Source organism: Balaenoptera borealis (genome assembly GCF_965194805.1).
Source record: "Balaenoptera borealis genome assembly, chromosome: 16".
In the NCBI taxonomy this organism is placed as follows: domain Eukaryota; kingdom Metazoa; phylum Chordata; class Mammalia; order Artiodactyla; family Balaenopteridae; genus Balaenoptera; species Balaenoptera borealis.
In genome coordinates this window covers 52,797,766-52,821,360 of record NC_138872.1, presented here as the reverse complement: position 1 = coordinate 52,821,360, position 23,595 = coordinate 52,797,766, and the positions used below count along the sequence as shown (strand labels likewise).

At 39.5% G+C, this 23,595-nt stretch overlaps 1 protein-coding gene across 11 annotated transcripts in view; it reads right to left on the bottom strand.

Annotated features, from left to right (window-relative positions):
• ZNF75A (zinc finger protein 75A) overlaps positions 1 to 23,595 on the bottom strand; it is a 106,252-nt gene that overhangs the window by 35,992 nt on the left and 46,665 nt on the right. For 8 of the 11 annotated variants that reach the window (XR_014236048.1, XR_014236049.1, XR_014236050.1 and 5 more), the window contains exon 9: positions 12,551 to 12,669. Coding sequence is in view for 7 of the 11 variants with exons in the window: in XM_082362089.1 (XP_082218215.1) it covers positions 12,551 to 12,669 (119 nt within the window). In the remaining 4 variants the exon portion in view is untranslated. Of the gene's footprint in view, positions 1 to 365; positions 12,670 to 23,595 lie in introns of those variants that run through there. The other 3 variants (XM_082362092.1, XM_082362093.1, XM_082362091.1) reach the window with 3 other exon arrangements.

Below are 23,595 nucleotides of genomic sequence, written 5' to 3'. Positions count from 1 at the left end.
TTGTTGCAAGTGGCAGAATTTCATTCTATTTTATGTCTGAGTACTATGGCATTGTAAAAATATACCACATCTTCTTTATGCATTCATCTGTTGATGGACACTTAGGTTGCTTCTGTATCATGGCCATTGTAAATAACGCTGCTGTGAACATTGGGGTGCACGTATCTCTTCAAATTAATGTTTTCATTTTCTTCAGATATATACCTATGAGTGGAATTGCTGGATCATATGGTAGTTCTATTTTTAGTTTTTTGAGGAACCTCCATACTGTTTTCCATAGTTGCTGCATCAATTTACATTTCCACCAACAGTGTAGTAGGGTTCCCTTTTCTCCACATCTTCGCCAACACTTGTAATTTGTAGACTTTTTTTTTTTTTTTTTTTTTTAATTTGGCTGCTCTGCGTGACTTGTGGGATCTTAATTCCCTGACCAGGGACTGAACCCGTGCCCTCAGCAGTGGTTTCTGGACCGCCAGGGAATTCCCTGTGGACTTTTTTTTTTACAATAGCCATTCTGACAGGTATGAGGTGCTCACACCTGTCTCACTGTACTTTGGATTTGCATATCTCTGATGATTAGCGATGTTGAGCATCTTTTCATATGCCTGTTGGCTATGTGTATATCAAATTTTTAAAAATGTCTATTCATGTCTTCTGCCCATTTTTTTTTTATAAAATTTTTTTTTATTTATTTAGTTTTGGCTGTGTTGGGTCTTCGTTTCTGTGCGTGGGCTTCCTCTAGTTGCGGCGAGCGGGGGCCACTCTTCATCGCGGTGCACGGGCCTCTCACTGTCGCGGACTCTCTTGTTGCTGGGCACAGGCTCCAGACGCGCAGGCTCAGCAGTTGTGGCTCACGGGCCCAGTTGCTCCGCGGCATGTGGTATCTTCCCAGACCAGGGCTCGAACCCGTGTCCCCTGCGTTGGCAGGCGGATTCTCAACCACTGCACCACCAGGGAAGCCCTGCCCATTTTTAAAATAAATTTATTTCTTTTTCTTTTTCTTTATTTTTGGCTGCATTGGGTCTTTGTTGCTGCGCGCGGGCCTTCTCTAGTTGCGGCGAGCAGGGTCTAGTCTTTGTTGCGGTGCACGGGCTTCTCATTGCAGTGACTTCTCTTGTTGCGGAGCACGGGCTCCGGCATGCGGGCTTCAGTAGTTGTGGCATGCAGGCTCAGTAGTTGTGGCTCGCAGGCTCTAGAGGGATCTTCCTGGACCAGGGCTTGAACCTGTGTCCCCTGAATTGGCAGGCAGATTCTTAACCGCTGCATCACGAGGGAAGCCCTCTTCTGCCCATTTTTAAATTAGGTTGTTTTTTTTTAATTTAGATGTATGAGCTGTTTATATATTTTGGACATTAACTCCTTATTGGTCATATAATTTGCAAATATTTTCTCCCATTCAGTAGGTTGTCTTTTCATTTTGTCAATGGTTTCCTTTGCTGTGGAAAAGCTTTTAAGTTTAATTAGGTGCCACTTATTTATTTTTCCTTGCATTACCTTTGCCTTTGGAGACAAATAAAAAAAAATACTGCCATGATTTATGTCAAAGAGTGTTCTGCCTATGTTCTCTTCTGGGAGTTTTATGGTTTCAGGTCTTACATTTAAGTCTTTAATCCACTTTGAGTTCATTTTTGTAAATGGTTTGAGAAAATGTTCTAATTTAATTTTTTTACATGTAGCAGTCCAGTTTTCCCAGCACCACTTATTGAAGAAACTGGTTTTTTTCTCCATTGTATATTCTTACCTCCTTTGTAATAGATTAACTGACCATCAGTGCTTGGATTTATTTCTGAGCTATTTTGTTCCATTGATCTATGTGTTTTTGTGCCAGTACCATGCCGTTCTAATTACTGTAGCTTTTTAGTAGCATCTGAACCCAGGGAGTGTGGTACTTCCAGCTTTGTTCATTTATCTCAAGATTGCTTTGGTAATTTGGGGTCTTTTGTGGTTCCACTTAAATTTCAGGATTATTTGTTCCAGTTTGGTGAAAAATGTCACGGGTACTTTGACAGGGACTGCAATAGGGTAGACTGCTTTGGGTAGTATGGACATGTTAACAATATTATTTCTTCCAATCCATGAACACAGGATGTCTTTCCATTTTTTTGTATCATCTTCAATTTCCTTCATCCTTATTTTATAGTTTTCAGAGTATAGGTCTTTCACCTCCTTGGTTAAGTTTATTCCTAGGTTTTTTATTCTTTTTGATGAGGAAGTTAGTATTTTTGACTCATCATCTGGGAGATGTTGTCTTTGAGTGTTTTATTTGTGGGGGGAATAGAGAAAAGGGGATTCCCACTATCTCTGGCCTTAACATAAGAGGATAAGAGGCTTGAAACTTAGACACACACACCATTCTGTGTGAAGAGGAATCACCTACAAATGATGCTAAATAAACATGTAAAATGTGACTGGCAACCTGATTAGGTCATTAGATGTCATGTAAGATAAATTACCCCCGAAACTGCTGACTTCGAAACCACCTCATTCAAGGAACGGTCACTAAGGGTGGACAGTATCCCAGGTGCTGGTGGGGTACAGGGGTGAGCAAGCTGAGCCTGGCCCCTGCCCAGTGGGACTCCCTGCCCCGTAGGCCTGTCTCCAACAAGTCTCTCGCACTCATAAGCACTGTGGGCTGCTTGTTCTGTGTGCCAGATGCTCTGTTCAGTAGTTTACATTACCACGATGACCACACTACTTACTGTTCAGAGATAGTAGATAATTGTCCAGGGCACGTGGACTAGTTAGTAAATGGCAGAGCTGCTTAAACTATGTCTATTTGACTATAAAGTCCACAATCACAAAAAAATGGAGAATCTCAGTGTCCATCAGTGGGGAATTCAGTAAATATGTCACCTTGGAATACTGTACAAAATGTGATCATAGGTCTCTGCAAGATTTCTCTTTTGTTAATTTAATTTAATATTACTTTATTTACTTTTCCACTTTATTACCAATCCCACTCTCATTCCCTTCCACCCTCATAGGCACCTCCTCTGTCTCATATGTTTGACATATAAGTGTTTTGGTATGTATTGAATCCTTGTAGAACATGTAATGTTGTTTTATATATGTAAATGTTTTAAATTTGCATCAATGTTGTTGTGCTATACCTCCTGTTCTGCTTACATTTTAACTCCTTTTTTCCCACAGTGTTATTACTTATGTTTTAAAAGATATATCCATGTTGTTATGTGTATATTTAGTTTAGTGTTTTCAATGTTGAATATGCATCTATCATCTTTTATTTGTACATTCCACTAGGGATGAATGTATAGCTTGTCTTAATTTCCCACAACCACAGACAATGCTGCAGTGAACATTTGTGTACAGGTCCCCTTATGGACCTGCATGAGCCTCTACTGTATGCACATATGTGTACACACACACACACACACACACACACACGATTGAGAATGCTGGGGAATAGGGATATATATACATAAGCACTACCAGACTCTTTCAAAGGGTTGTAGCAGTATACCACTCCCAACAGCTATAAATGAAGGGTTCTGATTCTGCAGCCCCCTGCCCCAACCTAGTTAACACCTACTACAATCAAATTTTCTAATTTACGCTAATCTGATGGGTATAAAATGGTATCTCAGATTAATTTGATTTTAATTTAAAGTGATTACTAGTGAGATTGGACATTTTTAAAATTTATTTATTTATTTATTTATTTATTTTTGGCTGCATTGGGTCTTCGTTGCTGCGTGTGATCTTTTCTCTAGTTGCAGCAAGCAGGGGCTACTCTTCGTTGCGGTGCGTGGGCTTCTCATTTCGGTGGCTTCTCTTGTTGTGGAGCATGGGCTCTAGGCGCACGGGCTTCACTAGTTGTGGCACGCAGGCTCAGTAGTTGTGGCGGCTTGTGCACTCTAGAGCTCAGGCTCAGTAGTTGTGCTGCATGGGCTTAGTTGCTCCACGGCATGTAGGATCTTCCCAGACCAGGGCTTGAACCCGTATCTCCTGCATTGGCAGGCGGATTCTTAACCACTGCGCCACCAGGGAAGCCCGAGATTGGACATTTTTTAATAAATGTGTTGGCTATTTTTATTTCTCCTTCTATAAACTGCCTTTTCATATCCTCTGCCCATTTTTATTTTAGTTTTTCTGTGGTTTTCTGATTTGCAGTAGATCCTAGAATAGTCTAGATAAATTTTGCTGGGTATATACACTGTAAATATTTCCCCCTAGTTTAGTCTATGCTAACCTCTGAACAGAAATCCTAGATTTTTATATAATCCAATAATACATTATCTGCCTTAAAGTTGATTTGTGCATTTAAGATTTTTAAGAAGTTCTTCCCAATCCCAAATTTACAAATATATTTCATTTCAATTTCTTCATATAGTTTTATCTTTCATATGTAAGTTTTTAATTCTCTGGAGTTCATTATTGTATATGGTATGAGGTAGTGATCCAAATTAATTATTTTATAAGAAAATAGGCGGTTTATTTTTCCTTCACAAAAAGCAAGTTCAGAAATAGACAATCAGGGACTTCTCTGGTGGTCCAGTGGTTAAGAATCCACCTCCCAATGCAGGGGACACAGGTTCGATCCCTGGTCGGGAAACTAAGATCCCACAGGCCGAGGGGTAACTAAGCCCGAGTGCTCTAGAGCCTGCGCACCAAAACTAGAGAGAAGCCCGTGCACAGCAACAAAGATCCCGCATGCTGCAACTAAGACCTGACACAGCCAAATAGATAAATAAATAAAAAATAGACAATCAGGGTCTAGCATGACAGCAGCTCAACAATCACCAGTGCAGGTTCCTTGTGCCTTTTTGTTCCACCATTCTTTTTTTTTTTTTAAGATTTTTTTTGATGTGTACCATTTTTTAAAAATTAATTAATTAATTTAGTTAGTTATTTTTGGCTGTGTTGGGTCTTCATTGCTGTGCCTGAGCTTTCTCTAGTTGTAGCGAGCGGGGGCTACTCTTTGTTGCGGTGCACGGGCTTCTCACTGTCGTGGCTTCTCTAGTTGTGGAGCACGGGCTCTAGGCGCGTGGGCTTCAGTAGTTGTGGCATGTGGGCTCAGTAGCTGTGGCTCACAGGCTCTAGAGTGCAGACTCAGTAGTTGTGGTGCATGGGCTCAATTGCCCCTTGGCATGTGGGATCTTCCCAGACCAGGGCTCAAACCCGTGTCCCCTGCATTGGCAGGCAGATTCTTAACCACTGCGCCACCAGGGAAGCCCTATATGGACCATTTTATAAGTCTTTATTGAATTTATTATGTTTTATGTTTTGGCTTTTTGTCCACAAGGCAGGTGGGACCTCAGCTCCCTAACCAGGGATCGAACCTGCATCCCCTGAATTGGAAGGCGAAGTCTTAACCACTGGACTGCCAGGGAAGTCCCTGTTCCACCATTCATTTGTTTTTTTTTTTTAAAGAAAGTTGCCTTATTATTTTTCAATTTTTTAAAATTATTTAGTTACTTATTATTTATTTTTGGCTGCGCCAGGTCTTAGTTGCAGCACCGGGATCTTTGTTGCAGCATGCGGGATCTTTTAGTTGCGGCATATGGACTTCTCAGTTGCAGCATGCATGCGGGACCTAGTTCCCCGATCAGGGATCGAACCCGGGCCCCCTGCATTAGGAGCGCGGAGTCTTACCCACTGGACTACCAGGGAATTCCCCCTGTTCCACCATTCTTAACAGTGGCGTCTATCCTCAAGACCACCTGTGGTCTAAGATGGTGGTAGGTGCTCTAGCCACATGTCCACATTCCTGCACGGAAGGTGGAAGGAGATGTTTGCACCTAGTTTAGGGAGCTATCCTAGAAGTCCCACCAAATATCTTCCCCGTACATCTCATGGATGAGGATTCAGTTATATAACTACACCTAATTGCATAGGAGGCTGTAAAATGTAGTTTTTAGCTAGTCACAATTATTATATCACATCATGTCAGGCAGCCCCCATAATACAAGTGTTGTATTAGTAAGAAAGAAATGGAGAGGAGGTATTGAGCAGCCAAGCAATAGTCCCTGCCCCAAGAAGAATGATTAACTTCTTTTGAAATAGACTTCTGTATTGTTTGGCTAAATACAATAAGAATGTATTTCTTTACAATCAGAAAAATCCAATTAGGGAAAGTTTTGAGTGTCTTTTAAATTTTTATTGAGATAAAATTCACATAACAAAATTCATAATTTTAACCATTTAAAATGTTCAATCCTGTGGTTTTTAGTATATTCACAAGGTTGTTCAATCATTACCTCTGTCTACTTCCAAAATATTTTCATCATCCCCAAAGAAAACCCTCTACCCATTTAGTAGTTACTCCTCATTCTCCCTTGCCCCATCCTCTGACAACCACTAATCTCCTTTCTGTCTCTGTGGATTTCCCTATTCCAGATATTTCATATATATGGAATCATATGTGACCTTTGGGGCCTGACTTCCTTTTCTTAGCATAATGTTTTCAAGCTTCATCCCCGTTAAATTTAGTACAATTTAGTTGTACTAAATTCTTTTTTATGAATTGATAATATCCCATTATATGGATATACTACATTTTGTTCCTCCATTCATCAGCTGATGAACACTTGGGTGGTTTATACCTTTTGGCTATTGTGAACAGTGTTCCTATGAACATTCACTTGCAAGTTTTTGTTTGAAAGCATGTTTTCAATTCTTTCAAGGATATATGTAGGAGTGGAATTATTGGTTCATATCGTAATTCTATGTTTAACTTTTTGAGGAACTGCCAAACTGTTTTCCACAGAGGCTGTATCATTTTATATTCCCACCAGCAACGTAGAGGGTTCCAATTTTTCTACATCTTTACCAATTATTGTTGTCCCTTTTAAAAAGCATTATAGCAATCCTAGGGGGTGAGATGTATTTCTCTTTGTGGTTTTGATTTACGTTTCCCCAATGACTAGTGATGTTGAGCATCATTTCATGTGCAATTGAATTGTCTTTTCACTTTTTTAATAGTGCCCTTTGAAATACAAAAGTTGTTTATTTTGATGAGTCCAGTTTACCTATATTTTCTTTTTTGCTTTTGTTTCTGGTGTCATATCTAAGAATCCACTGCCAAATTCAAGGTCATGAAGATTTACCCATATGTTTTCTTTTAAGAGGTATACTTTTAGCTCTTACATTTAGGTCTTTTATTCATTTTGAGTTAATTTTTGTATATAGTGTGAGGTAAGGCTGCAATTTGATTCTTTTGCATGTCCATACCCATTTTTCTCAGTACCATTTGTTGACAGTACTATTCTTTCCACATTGAATGGTCTTACCATTCTTGTCAAAAATCAATTGACCATAGATGTATGGGTTTATTCCTGGACTCTCAGTTCTATTCAGCTGATCTATATATCTATCTCTGTGGGGTTTAAAAAACATTTTATTTATTTATTTATTTATTTATTTATTTATTTATTTATTTATTTATTTATTTATGGCTGTACTGAGTCCTAGCTGCGGCACGCGGGATCCTCACTTCGGCATGTTTAGTTGAGGCATGCAGGATCCTTTTAGTTGCAGCATGCAAACTTGTGTTTGTGGCATGCAAACTCGTAGTTGTGGCATGCATGTGGGATCTAGTTCCCCGACCAGGGATCAAACCCGGGGTCTCCTGCATTGGGAGTGCGGATTCCTTCTCACTGGACCACCAAGGAAGTCCTATCTCCGTGTTTCGATTACTATATCTTTGAAGAAATTTTTGAAACTGGGAAATGTGAGTTCCCCAACTTTGTTCTTCTATTTCAAGATTGTTTTGGCTATTCAGGGTTTGCAATTCCATATTAATTTTAGTATCGGCTTTTCCATTTCTGTAAAGGACACATTTGGAACTTTGACAGGGATTGCATTGAATCTGTAGATCCCTTTGGAAAGTATGGCCATCTTAACAATATTAACTCTTCCAATCTACGAACATGGGATGTCTTTCTATTCATTTTGGTCTTCTTTAATTTCTTTCAGCAATGTTTTATACTTGTTTGTATACAAGTATTGTATCTTCTTGGTCAAATTCATTCCTAAATATTTTATTCTTTTTGATAATATTATAAATGAAATTGTTTTCTTAAATTTCCTTTTCAAATTGTTCCTTGCTAATATATAGAACCACAGATGATTTTTATGTCTTGATATTGAACTGTGCAACTTGGCTGAATTTATCAACTCTAATACTTGGGTATTTGTTGATTCGTTATGATTTTCTATATATAAGATCATCTCACCTGTGAATAGAGATATTTTTTAATCTTCCTTTCCAATTTGCATGTCTTTTATTTATTTTTATTGCCTAATTCCTCTGTCTAGAACTTCCAGTAAAATGTTGTATTGAAGTGATCAAAGCGAGCATCCTCTCATCTTATTCTTGATCTTAGGGGGAATGCTTTCAGTCTTCCATCATTAAGTCATTAAGTCTTCCACCATTAAGTCATTAAGTCTTCCACGATCTTAGCTGTGGGTTTTTTAATAAATGCCCCTTACCATGTTGAGGAAGTACCTTTCTACTCCTAGCCTGATGAGTGTTTTTTTAATCAGAAAGGATGAAAGGTTTTTCTGCATCAATTGAGATGATCATTTGATTTTGGTCCTTTATTCCACTAATGTGCTATATTACATTGACTGATTTTCATATACTAAACCACTATTTTTTTTCCTGGAATAAATTCCACTGGTCATGATGTATAATCATTTTAATAAGCTGCTGAATTCAGTTTGCTGGTATTTTGTTGAGGATTTTTACATCTACATTCATATGGCATATTAATCTGTAGTCTTGTGATGTCTTTGTCTGGTTTTGTTATCACAGGAGTGCTGACCTCATAGAATGAGTTCAGAAGAAGTTCTTCCTCTTCTATTTTTGGAATAGTCTGAGAAGGTTTGGTGTTAATTTTTCTTTAACTGTTTGGTAGAATTTACCAGTGAAGTCATTGGGTCCTGTTTTTTTGTTTCTTAGGAGGTTTTTGACTACTGGTTAATTCTTTTTACATGTTATAGGTCTATTTACATTTCTATTTCTTCTTGAGTCAGTTTTTACAGTTTTGTGTTTCTAACAATTTTTCCATTTCATCTAGGTTACTAATTTGTTGGTGTACAGTTGTTCATAGTATTCTCTTATAATCCTTTTCATTTCTATAAAAGCAGTAGGAATGTCCTCACTTTCACTTCTGATTTTAGTAATTTGTGATTTCTCTCTTTCTCTCTTGGTCAGTTCAGCTAAGTTTTGTCAATATTTTTAATCTTTTCAAAGAACCAGTTTTGGTGTGTTTGATTCTCTATTGTTTTTCTATTCTCTATTTCATTCCATTTCATTTCTCTATTTCTATTCCCTATTCCATTCTAATCTTAATTATTTCCTTCCTTTGGCTGCTGTTGCATTTAATTTGCTCTTTCCTTAAAACAGAAAGTTATTGCTTTGAGATATTTCTTCTTTTTTAATATAGGTATTTACAGCCATAAATTTCCCTTTGAGTATTACTATTGCTGCATCCCTTAAGTTTTGGTATGTCGTATTTTTGTCTTCATTCATCTCAAAATATTTCATAATTTCCCTTATGACGTCTTCTTTGACCTACTGGTCATTTAAGATTGTGTTAATTAATTTCTCGTATTTATGAATTTGCCAGTTTTCTTTTTGTTGTTTATTTCTAGTTTTATTCCATGCAGTCAGAGAAGATACCTTATATGATTTGAATCTTTTAAAATTTACTAAGTCTTATTTCATTGCCTACTATATGGTCTATCCTGGAGAATGTTCATGTGCACTTGAGAAGAATGTGTACTGTTGTTGGGCAGGGTGTTCTATATATAACTGTTACATCTACCTGGTTTATAATGTTGTTGAAGAACTCAGTTTGTTTTTTTGATCTTCTGTCTAGCTGTTCTATGTATTATTAAAAGTAAGGTTTTGGGGCTTCCCTGGTGGTGCAGTGGTTAGGAATCCGCCTGCCAGTGCAGGGGACATGGGTTTGAGCCCTGGTCCGGGAAGATCCCACATGCCGCAGAGCAATTAAGCCCATGCGCCACAACTACTGGGTCTGCGCTCTGGAGACTGTGAGCCACAACTACTGAGCCCATGTGCCACAACTACTGAAGCCCACGTGCCTAGAGCCCGTGCTCCACAACAAGAGAAGCCACTGTAATGAGAAGCCTGCGCACCGCAACGAAGAGTAGCCCCTGCTTGCCACAACTAGAGAAAGCCCGCGCGCAGCAACAAAGACCCAACACAGCCATAAATAAACAAACAAACAAACAAACAAACTGTAAAATGGCTGAAGGACTCAAAGGGACATTTCTCTAAAGAAGATAAATGGTCAACAAGCACATGAAAACATGCTCAACATCATTAGTCACTGGGGAAATGCAGACCAAAAACATAATTAAATACCACTTTATACTCATTTAGATGGCTATAATAATAATACAAATAGAAAAATAGCTAGTGTTAGCAAGAAGGTAGAAAAAAGGAACCCCTGAACATGTCTGGTGAGAATGCACAGGCATACTTTGGAGGTACTGAGGGTTCAGTTCCAGACCACTGCAACAAAGCAAACACTGTGGGAATTCCCTGGCAGTCCAGTGGTTAAGACTCTGTGGTCTCACAGCTGAGGGCCTGGGAACTAAGATCCCACAAGGCGCACAGTGCAGCCAAAAAACAAAAAAAGCAAACGTCGCAATAAAGTGACACTTTTTTTGTTTTGTTTTCCCAGAGCATATAAAAGTTATAGTTACACTATACTGCAATTTATTAAGTAAGCAATAGCATTATGTCTACATAATGCCAAAACTGTTTCAATAGTAACATGAAAAATCACTGATCACAGATCACCATAACAAATATAATAATGAAAAAGTTTGAAATATTGTGAGAATTATCAAAATGTGACACAGAGACAAAAAGTGAGAAAATGCTGTTGGAATAATGGTGCTGCTAGACTTGCTGATGCAGGGTTGCCACAAACATTCAATTTGTAAAAATACATTATCTGTAAAGACAATAAAAGTGCACTAAAATGAGGTATGCCTATAAAATATTTCAGGCCCGATAGGTAAGTCTGTTCCTCAAAAATTAAACATAAAACTACCATATGACCCCACAGTACCACTTCTGGGTATACTGTATGCCAACAGAGCTGAAAACAGGTACTCAAAACAAATACTTGTACTTGCATGAATGCAACAGGGCTATCACAATAGCCAAAAAGTAGAAACAACTTAAATGTCCATCAACAGATGAATGTATAAACTAATTGTAATGAATCAATAATACTGAATATTATTCAGCCAAAAAAGGAATGAAGTGCTGATTGAAACATGCTGCAATGTGGGTCAACTTAAAAAGCATTACACTAGTGAAAGAAAGTCAGGCCCAACATGTCACATACTGTAAGATTCCATTTATATTAAATATTCAGATTAGATAAATCCAGACGGACAAAAAGTAAGTTTGTGATTTGCCAGGCACTATAGGAAAACAAGAATGAGGAGTAACTGCCTAGTGGATATGGGACTTTCTTTGGGTGTGATGAAAATATTTTGGAACTAGATAGAAGTAGTAGTTGCACAAAATTATGAATGTACTAAATGCCACTCAATTGTTCACTTTAAAATGGTTAATTCTGTCTTATGTGATTGTAACCTCATTAAATATTTGCCTATTTAAAATCAACCTGCCATATTTATGTGGGTCAATTTCTGGACTCTTTATTCTCTGCCATTGATCTGTGTGTCTATCCCTTTACCAACATCACACTCTTTTGATTAACATAGCTTTAGAGAAAGTCTTATAATCAAGTAATGTGATTTCTTCAATTTTTTTCTTATTTTTCAAAACTGTTTAGGCTATTCTAGTTCTTTTATCTTTCCACATTGCATTAAAACTATTGATCAATCAGGGGAAAACTGACATTTTCACTACTTTGAATCTTTCTAATTTATGAACATGGTATGTCTTTCCATTTATTTAGGACATCTTTGACTTATTTCACCAGTGATTTATAGTTCTCAGCACACACAACCTCTACATGATTTGTTAGATTTATAACTATTTCTTTTTTTGAAGCTATTGTAAATTACATTGTTTCCAATGTACAGAAATAGAATTTGTTTTGTTTATTGACCTTGCATCTTGTGATCTTACTAAATTTACTTATTTTAGAGATTTTGGCAGGGTCTTAGAATTTTCTACATTGACACTCATGTCATCAGTGTACAGAACAATTTTGTTTTTCCTTTTCAATCTGGATGTTTTTTATTTCCCTTTCTTTCATTATTGCACTGGTAAAATCTTCCAGTACAACACTAAACACAAGTGGCAGGACTGGGTATTCTTGTCTTGTTGCTTATCTCATAGGGAAAGCATTCAATCTTTGATAACTAAGTATGATATAAGCTATAGAGTTCTTTTAATAGATGCTCTTTTACAGGTTGAAGAAGTTCCATTCTATTCCTAGTTTCCTGGGAGTTTCTGTCATAAGTAAATGTTGTATTTTGCCTCCATCTTCACCACAGTGCTCACTTCCAGGTTTCCAGCTGTGCTGAGCTGAGGTAAAGGGATATCAGAGAACATAAACTGTAAACTCACCATCAGTTCAGTGGTACTTTGAACTCTGGTGTTCTTCTCCAAATCACCAACTGCTATTAATGCTTTGACGTTCTCAAATAGCTGCTCCATACATTCTATCCAGGTTTTAGAGTTGTTTTCTATGTGAGAGAAAAGGTGAAGCATGCTTACTTCATCTTATCCAGAGCTGGAACCCCAATACTTAGTTTTTCTTGTGCCTTTCCAACATCTATACATTTTCTTTCTTTTCCTGTATTACTGGTTCTCCACTCTGATACCTAATCCCTGCCTCCACCGAGGTCGTCCCAAATTATTTTACTTCTTTTCAAAGGCTTTACTTAATCTTTTTTCTTGTCCACAATCTTCTTCCCTGTCCCACCTGCTACTATTAGTTACCTGGAAGCCAACTTGTCACCCTCTGCTTTAGTCCCTTCTTAGTCAGGTTTTTAAAATTGAGATATAAGACACATATCATAAAATTCACCATTTTGAAATATTTAATTCAGTAGTTTTATTACCATACTTACATTTCATCATCACTATTTAATTCCAGAACATTTTCATCACCCCAGAAGAAACCCTGTATCTTTAGCAGTCAACCTCCACCCCCTGCAGTTTCCAGTCCCTGGAAACCACTAATCCACTTTCTGTCTCTATAGATTTGTCTGTTCTGGATATTTCATACAACATGTGACCTTTTGTGTCTGACTCCTTTCACTTAGAATGTTTTCAACGTTCATATATGTCGTAGCATATATCAGAATTTCCTTTCCTTTTATTGCTAAACAACATTCCATTGTATGGATATACCACATTTTATTTATCCATTTATTAGTTGATGGACGTTTGGGTTGTTTCTAGTTTGGGGCTATTGTGAATAATGCTGCTATGTACATTCATATAGTAGTTTTTTGTGGACACAAGTTTTCTATTCTCTTGGGTCTATATGTAGCAGTGGAATTGCTGGGACAAATGGTAATTCGATGTTTAACTTTTGAAGTTAGTGCCAATGTGTTTTCTACAGTGGCTGAACAATTTAAATTCCCACCAGCAGTGTATGAGGGTTCTAATTTCTCCACATCCTCAATAACACGTTCTTATCTATTATCCACATGCTAGTGGATAGTATCTCATTGTGGTTTTGATTTTCATTTCCATGATGGCTAATGATGTTGAGTGCCTTTTTATGTGCTGCCTGGTCATTTGTATATCTTATTGTGAGAAATGCCTATTCAAATCCTTTGCCCTTTTCAATATTAAATTCTCTACTACTGAGTTTCTTTCATGTAGTGTTAAATAATGCTGCTTGAGATGAAGTTTCTGAGCACTTGGGGGTTGATGGTTGTGAAAAGTTGAGACATAGACCAAAAAAAACAAAAAACAAACAAACCCTTTTAGCAAGTAGAATTGCTTATATACTAAAGTGCCTAAATTTTCGTAGGTGTTTTCTTTGTGTCTGAATGTATCTAGACTTCTTGTCTCCGCCTTTAATGCTCTAATCATGTCATTCATAAGAATTTTAAAATTTAAAATAAAAATATCAAAGATACTCTTCAAATGTGAATGCTAAAGTCCACTCTCAAAAAAGTAGAGCGCCTAAGTCAATTCAATCACATCTATTTTTTAAATTAATATTAAGGTATGTAAGACAGTAGAGTTGTGTTTTTCCTATTCTATTTTGGGGAAGCTGCAGTTGGTCTTGAAGATAAGGCAGAGTGAGAAACTGACCATGGAAAGCCAATCTGCCAAACAAATGAATGATACAAATATTATACAAATTGTTTAAACCATGTAAAGAAACCTAGAAAATGCCCACTTTATCCCCAACCTAGCATTCTTTAGAAGCAAAAACACAAAACCAAAAATACTTGTGAACATAAAATCCCAGCACCTAAAACAATGACTGGCATGCAGAAAGTGCGCAATAAACATTTGCCCAATGTTGAATGAATACATGAACATTCACAGTGCATATTGCTCCAAAAGTTCTAGGGAGCAAACATCCACAGGCAGAAATAGAACCAGTTTTTGGCAGCAGGTTAATGTGTCAATTTGGGAACTGCAGGTGATAAACACTAGTTTATGGCACCAGGAATACTGGTTACAAGTAACACTTGGTTTGTTAAGTCGATTTTTATAAATGTTAAACTACAGCAAGTATTAATTGGTCATAAAATGATCTTTCAAAGCATTTTGCACCACACTTCTTGACTATTAGAGCACTGGGTGTTGAAGTACAGAGTAACTACTTTAGAATAACTCCAGAAAGAGAATCAAGGGAAGGAGTGGACACCAACCAAGGAAAAGGAGAGAAAATTCCTCATGAAGAGGAAGTATGGTGCCAAATGGGGAAGGAAATAGAAAAGGAGTATTAAATTTCCACATCATTTTTCATCTTAGTGGTTACCAAAATGCTATAGTTAAATGCTAATAAAAAGAAATACCAGGACTTCCCTGGTGTCACAGTCGTTAAGAACCCGCTTGCCAATGCTGGGTACACGGGTTTGAGCCCTGCTCTGGGAAGATCCCACATGCCGTGGAGTAACTAAGCCCCTGCACCACAACTACTGAGCCTGCGCTCTAGAGCCTGTGAGCCACAACTACTGAGCCTGTGTGCCACAACTACTGAAGCCCACGCGCCTAGAACCCATGCCTGGCAGCAAGAGAAGCCACTGCAATGAGAAGCCCGCCCACTGCAACGAAGAGTAGTCCCCGCTCGCTGCAACTAGAGAAAGCCTGCATGCAGCAACGAAGACCCAACACAGCCAAAAATAAATAAATGAAATAATAATAAAAATAAATAAAATAATAAAAATAAATAAACAAAATAAAATAAATTTGTTTAAAAGAAAAAGAAAGAAATACCATCAAGTAGGAATGGTTAGAAGATGGCTCAGGATTAGGCATATGATTAGAGGGAATTATAACAAATTCTAATGTTTTTAGTATTCATTTACACATAATTTCAATTAAAAAAAAAAGAGAAAAACAAAGTAGGTAAATGAGGGCCACTTTGCGCTCCAGGGGAAATGTCCTATATGAACATGTTAGAGAGTAATTACTATTATTATTTTGTTCTTTAGTGGCTTCCAGGAAACCAACAATTAACTGTTGCCACTGAACTCTTAATGAGCGAATCACTCTGGGGCGTGTTAAAAGTTAGCAGTCCATCATGCAGTTTCAACTTACTAATAAATTGCTCTTGTGATCATTACAGGCATCTAGTATTCCTTCTGGAGCACCCTCATTATTATTTTTTTAACATCTTTATTGGAGTATAATTGCTTTACAATGGTGTGTTAGTTTCTGCTGTAAAACAAAGTGAATCAGCTATACATATACATATATCCCCATATCTCCTCCCTCTTGCGTCTCCCTCCCACCCTCCCTATCCCACCCCTCTAGGTGGACACAAAGCACCGAGCTGATCTCCCTGTGCTACACGGCTGCTTCCCACTAGCTATCTATTTTACATTTGGTAGTGTATATATGTCCATGTCACTCTCTCACTTCGTCCCAGCTTACCCTTCCCCCTCCCCGTGTCCTCAAGTCCATCCTCTATGTCTGTGTCTTTATTCCTGTCCTGCCCCTAGGTTCTTCAGAACCTTTTTTTTTTTTTTTTTTTAGATTCCATATATATGTGTTAGCGTACGGTATTTGTTTTTCTCTTTCTGACTTACTTCACTCTGTATGACAGTCTCTAGGTCCATCCACCTCACTACAAATAACTCAATTTCATTTCTTGGAGCACCCTCATTATGAAGCATTCAGGTTGCCTGCTGTTCTCATAAATGAATACCCCCTGGCGGGGGGTGGGGAGATCAAGAGGGTCCTCTTACAAAGTCATCCTGAGATGTTGTTGGTCAAGTTCTGGTTGCCATTTGAGGGAGGGAAAGGCAGCTCCCACATTCTCAATTAAGCTTGCCTCTTGTGGGAGAGAAGGCTTCTGTTGAGTGGGAATTTTTTCTCAAAGACAGATTAGGGTATGATTGTCAAGATGTATTTCTCTTTTAAATGGAACTATTTATGCATGAAATGCCATAACGTCTGAGATTTGCTTTAAAATACTCCAAAAGAAACAAAATAAAAACAAAAACTGGAGAGGTTAAATGAAACAAAATAGGTAAAATGTTGATAATTGTTGACGCCTACATAGGGTTCATAACATTATTATTCTCTACTCACTCTTAGAAACCGGGGTCAGAAACCTCACAGGTCTCCAAATTGAATCAGGGTTGTTAGGAAGGAGGAAAGGAAAAACGGATGCTAAGAGGCAACCAACAAATGTCTACTACACGCCTCACCTGTAAAACTTCCAGTATAATAGAATAGAGGACATTGAATGATAGCTTCTAAAACTGTAACATAGATAGTTGTGAAGCTATAATCAGAGATCAGGGACCCGGACAGTCCGTAGAGATGAAAGGTTACCTTAATGAAAGAACACGCAGTGTCTGGGGTGGATGGGAACAGTGGTGAGGAATTCTATGAAGCAAACATTACCCTAATACCAAAAACCAAAATAAAGACATTACTAATATCTCTCATGAACACAGATTCCAAACTCCTCAACAAAATATTAACAAATCAAATTCAACAATGTATAATAAGAGTTATACAGTGGGATTTATTCCAGGAATGCAAGACTGGTTCAATATTCAAAAATTAATTAATGTCAGGACTTCCCTGGTGGCGCAGTGGATAGGAATCCGCCTGCCGGTGCAGGGGATGCGGGTTCGAGCCCTGGTCCGGGAAGATCCCACATGCCGCGGAGCAACTGAGCCTGTGCCCCACAACTACTGAGCCTGCACTCTGGAGCCCGCTAGCCACAACTACTAAAGCCCGCGCGCCTAGAGCCTGTGCTCTACAACAAGAGAAGCACGCGCACTGCAACAGAATAGCCCCTGCTTGCCGCAACTAGAGAAAGCCTGCACACAGCAACGAAGACCCAACGAAGCCAAAAGTAATTAATTAATTAAGAACTTATACAAAATTAATTAACGTAATCCATCACATCAACAGGCTAAAGAATAAAAATCAATACTGTCAAGATGGTAATTCTTCCCAACTTGATCTATAGATTCAATGGAATCCCAATAAAAATCCCAGCAAGGGCTTCCCTGGTGGCACAGTGGTTAAGAATCCGCCTGCCAATGCAGGGAACACGGGTTTGAGCTCTGGTCTGGGAGGATCCCACATGCCGCGGAGCAACTAAGCCTGTGTGCCACAACTACTGAGCCTGCACTCTAGAGCCCATGAGACACAACTACTGAGCCCACGTGCCACAACTACTGAAGCCTGCACGCCCTAGAGCCCGTGCTCCGCAACAAGAGAAGCCACCGCAATGAGAAGCCCGTGCACTGCAACGAACAGTAGCCCCTGCTCGTTGCAACTAGAGAAAGCCCGCACACAGCAATGAAGACCCAACGCAGCCAAAAATAAATAAATAAAATAAATTTATTTTTTTAAAAATCCCAGCGAGTTATTTTCTGGATATTGACAAATTGATTTTTATATATATATATTTTATTATTATTATTATTTTTTTTTAAATTTATTTATGGCTGTGTTGGGTCTTCGTTTCTGTGAGAGGGCTTTCTCTAGTTGTGGCAAGTGGGGGCCACTCTTCATCGCAGTGCGCGGGCCTCTCACTATCGCGGCCTCTCTTGTTGCGGAGCACAGGCTCCAGACGTGCATGCTCAGTAGTTGTGACTCACGGGCCCAGCTGCTCCGCGGCATGTGGGATCTTCCCAGACCGGGGCTCGAACCCGTGTCCCCTGCATTGGCAGGCAGATTCTCAACCACTGCGCCACCAGGGAAGCCCGACAAATTGATTTTTAAATATATATGGAGAGGCACAAGACCCAGAATATCCACCATGATATTGAAGGAGAAGAAAAAAGCTAGAGGACTGACATTACTCAACACTGACTTACTGTAAAGCTACAATAATCAAGACAGTGTGGTGTAGGTGAAAGGACAAATAGATCAATGGAACAGAATAGAGAGCCCAGAAATAGACCGACATAAATATGGACAACTGACTGTTGACAAAAGGGCAAAGGCAATAAAATGGAGGAAAGACAGTCTTTTTAACAAATGGTGCTAGAACAATTGGACATACACATGCAAAAAAAAAAAAAAAAGAATCTAGATGCAGATTTTACACCCCTCACAAAAATAATTCAAAATGGATTCTAGATCTAAATGTAAACCAAAATAATAAAACTCCAGAAGATAAAACATAGGAGAAAACCTACATGACTTTGGGTTTGGTGATGACTTTATACAGTAGATACAACACTAAAGGCATGCTCCAGGAAAGAAATGATTAATAAGTTGGACTTCATTAAAATTAAAAACTTTTGCTCTGCAAAGACACTGTCAAAAGAATAAGACAAGCCACAGACCGGGAGAAAACATTTGCAAAATACTTATCTGATAAAGGAATTTTATATAACTTATGCAAAGAACTCTTAAAATTCAACAATAAGAAAATGATCAACTTGATTAAGAAAGGGGCAGAAGATATGAACAGACACTTCACCAAACAATGTACACAGATGGTAAAAAATCATATGAAGGGCTTCCCTGGTGGCGCAGTGGTTGAGAGTCTGCCTGCCAATGCAGGGGACACGGGTTCGAGCCCTGGTCTGGGAAGATCCCACATGCCGCGGAGCAACTAGGCCCGTGAGCCACAACTGCTGAGCCTGCGCGTCTGGAGCCTGTGCTCCGCAACAAGAGAGGCCGCAACAGTGAGAGGCCCGTGCACAGCGATGAAGAGTGGCCCCCGCTCGCCACAGCTGGAGAAAGCCCTCGCACAGAAACAAACACCCAACACAGCCAAAAATAAATAATAATGAATTAATTAATTTTTTAAAAAAGGGGATAATTTAAAAAAAAACCATATGAAAAGATGCTCCACATCATGTCATTAGGGAATTGTAAATTAAAGCAATGAGATACCACTATACAACTATCAGAATGGTGAAAATCCAAAAACACTGACAACTACATTATAAGAATATGGAAAAACAGAAACTCTCATTCATTGTTGATGGGAATGCAAAATGGCACAGCATTTCCTGTTATTCTTCAGCAAATCCCAGACCACTCTGTGCCTGCAAATGGTTAGAGGACAGACTGTTTCCAGGTCCCAGATGGTGTACAGGACAAGAAGTAATTTGGGAGGGCATAGCACCCAGGTTAACTCCAAGGGATTAGCCAAAGAGAAAACAGGGTTCTTTCTGAGAAAAAGAGACCATACTTAAGAAGGGATTCTTGTCACTTGTGGAGACAGGTGAGAGATCATGATTTAGTTGAGTGATGATACTTCCTGAGATATCCGTGCCCTGGTCTCTCCTTTTCCTCCTTCTAAGACAGTGAGGGCTGATATGAGTGGTCGGGATGGTGGTGGAATGGAGCCCTGGCAGTCTGTCTCAGACAGCCTGAGGAGAAGAATGGGTAATAAGGAATCAGTCAGGAGCCCTGACTCCTAAATCCTGCTCCACAACATGCATGGACAACAATTTACTTTCTTCCTAGAACTCTTGTGGTATCTAAACTGGGAACCAGGAAATCTCAATTCCCTCCCTGCATCTTCTGCAACACATCTTAAGGCAACCACTTCCTGAAATTTGTCTTATATACCTGATGTCTCAAGTGGGACTGATGGTCCCTGTTCTTCACCCCTCCTGGGGAGTAGATAAGCTTTGAAGTTGAAAGATCTTATACTGGGTTGTCAGCTTTGTAAAAGTGAAGTGCCATTTTCCAAACCCTTGTGTGTAAAACACTCGTTGCATAGCAGACGCTGGAAGCAATTGAGACTGTTGTTGCTAAACGTTTGGATCTTCTACTAGATACAGAAGATGCCAAACACAATTGCTTGCATTGACCTTCGAGAAACAAATTCTTTGGCTGGGGCCCTTGCAAGAGAGAAGTCTCCAAGTTCTCTCCTAGAAAGAGAATGCACGGGTACTAGTTCTACTCTGCCCGCAATATCTAACCATGGGACCTGAAGCTTCACCTTCCTAATGTTTAATGGTGATGCCTGTCCCACTACCCAAGAGGCTGTGTGGTGTAGAGGAAAGGGCATTTAATTGCGAGCCAGGTGGCGTGGGATCTAATTTTGTTCCACTAATTCAGATATTCTCTCAAGTTTCCATAATGGTGAAAGGATTAACTAGGTCAGTGTTTCCCAAACTGGTATTCCACAAAACTGTCTGAGAGATGGATGTTAGGTGTGAATGTCACACACCCACCACCACCACCACGATCAAATAAGGCTGGCAATCACTGCGTGCTTATACTCCTCTCCTTTGACCCGGAGTTTACACCGTACATTTAATTTTTAAAAATAAATTTATCTATCTATCTATTTATGGCTGCGTTGGGTCTTCGTTGTTGCACCCGGGCTTTCTTTAGTTGCGTCTAGCGGGGGTTACTCTTCCTTGCAGTGCGCGGGCTTCTCATTGCGGTGGCTTCCCCTGTTGTGGAGCATGGGCTCTAGGCACGCAGGCTCAGGAGTTGTAGCACACAGGCTTAGTTGCTCAGTGGCATGTGGGATCTTCTTGGACCAGGGCTCAAACACGTGTCCCCTGCATTGGCAGGCGGATTCTTAACCACTGTGTCACTAGGGAAGCCCTACACTGTATATTTAAACATAAACACTGAGAAGTCCTCCTATAACAAAACATTGACTTTAACCCACTGTCCCCAGATTTACTTGGGTGCCTAATACTTTTTTCATGGAATAGCTCTGCATATCTCACATTGTTCTCTACCTACATTTGGTACCCACTGACAGAACAGATTTCCAAGGCCCCTTCCAGGTCCTTCTATACACCTCGGTGTTGAGCGAGTCCTTGGGAAGAGATGTGCTGAGTGCCTGCAAGACCCCTAGGTCTGTGTGGGCATTCAGGCCCTTGCTAACAGCAAGTGTTGGAGAGCAGACACGGTGGGGGTGGGTGCTGAGAAAACAGGCAATGCGAGTGGAGGTGCTTTCCTTGGGGTGCACTTGGAATCCAGTCTTCCTATTCCAGGGTGAAGTTCCCTGAGCTCCAAGCTAGAGCATTCATTCAGATGGAATGATAGCCTTAGACATTCCAAAGTCCCCAACATAGGAATCCTCTGTGCATTCCTTCAGAGGGCCTGCATTCTCTTCTCTTCCATCTCTCCTGATAAAGAACAAGACCAGGACTCATGGCCATCACACATTTGTCAAGCACTCAATACCTGAAGAAGAGAGAACACTGGGCCAGGGGGTGCTCTGAGTAACCAAAGCTAATGTTCAGGTGGCTGTGGCAGTTTTTTTCCGTTTGATATAAGTGGACCCTTGAAGAACATGGGTTTGAACTGCAAGGCTCCACTTACATGTGGACTTTTTTCAATAAATAGCTACCACAGCACATGATCCATGGTTGGCTGAAGCTGCAGATGCAGAACCACAGATGCAGAGGGCCAACTGTAAAGTTATACACAGATTTTCAACTGTGTAGGAGTTGGCGCAACTAACCTACCCTGCGCGTTGTTGAAGAATCAACTGTATTTTCATCCTTGTATTTATTATATGTCAGTTTTGTGCCCAACACTGAAGGCTACACAAGACAAAGCCCCTGCCCTCCTGATGCTTATATTCTAATGGGTTAAGACAGACAAAAGCAAGCAAACAAACCAAATAACCCTGCCTTGTGATACTTCCTATGAAGGGAATAAACATGCTCAGAATGGTTAAGTGCAGACATGACTGACTGGTGTAAGAGTGAAGGTCAAGGGAAGACAGAGCCCTTGTGCAAGCTTGGATTTCAAACTGTGGGAGCTGTGGAGAGATCCAAGAGGAGAATACTGTAGAAGCGCCTCTTAACTCAAAGAAGAGTAAGACTGGAAATATGAGCTCCTCCTTTAAGGAGGATAAATAGCTTTGATGCTGGGTAATGCTTACTCAACAGGAAGTTACAGGAAGAAGGAAACATTAAAACACCATTTCCATAACTCCTCTGTGTGAGAAACTATTGTTCCTTAAGCTACTAACATTTTAAAAAAGATTGTTCTGAAGCTTTAAATATCTAATAACTCTTCTCTTTGTGAACATTAAAGATCCTCCACTTTTTCATTTTTTCACATGCTTTGAAACTGTTCTGCTTGTACAAGTCATGGACAAATGCTTAGTGTGAAAATCATGATGCTGGAAATATTACATTCATTGGTTAAAAAAATTCAACAGAAAGATTTCTTACCAAGTATTTCCTTGAAGGTTCAGGGTATTCAAATACTATAAACCTTATTTTTGTATTAGTGCTTAGATCTGTGCAATTCAAGATTCATAATCCTACTGTGGTGGAAATGAAAAGCGATTCTGATAGTTTTCCTAAATCCGAAACTGAGTGAAAGACAAGAGCTTGCTTGCATAATTCCTCTCACAAGAGCCAGATGGGAGAACTGCTTTAAGTGAAGTGCAGGCATTATCAGATATGGATGATTTATACAGAAGGAAAGCCTTATAGACGCTTGACTGCAGAAAGAACTTCAGTACAGCCCAACACCCTTGTCCACTGGAGAATTCATACACAAACCCTACACATACATCGGGTTCGGTAGATGCTTTAAACAGTGCTCCAGCCTTGCTCTCCATTGAACCCACACAAGGAAGAAACTATAAAAGTGACAAGTGTGGAATAGATAGAGCAACAAAATGCTTCTGTACTTGTTTGGAAAGAACCCTAGAAACAGAATGTGGGTAAAGCTTCAGCACTTCCTACTCAGGGCACTTCAGAGACTGTACAGGAGAGAACCCACAGAAAGAACTTGAGGAGGCCTTCAGCAAATAATCCACTGTAAGCACTAGAGGGAAAGCTCCTGAGAGAAAAGTAATGGGCAGCCTTGATCCATTACACGTGAGTGGGAACGAGCCAGGAAATGCACAAGATGCTCAGTAAACACTTGTCTGTGGAGTGGGTGAACGAATGTCTGGAAAATCCTTTATGGTGTTCAAAGCTTTTTATTATCCCAACTGTCCAGCTGGATAGAAAAGGCTGCTTAGCATTCCTCCTCTAAAGATCTCCAGCGCA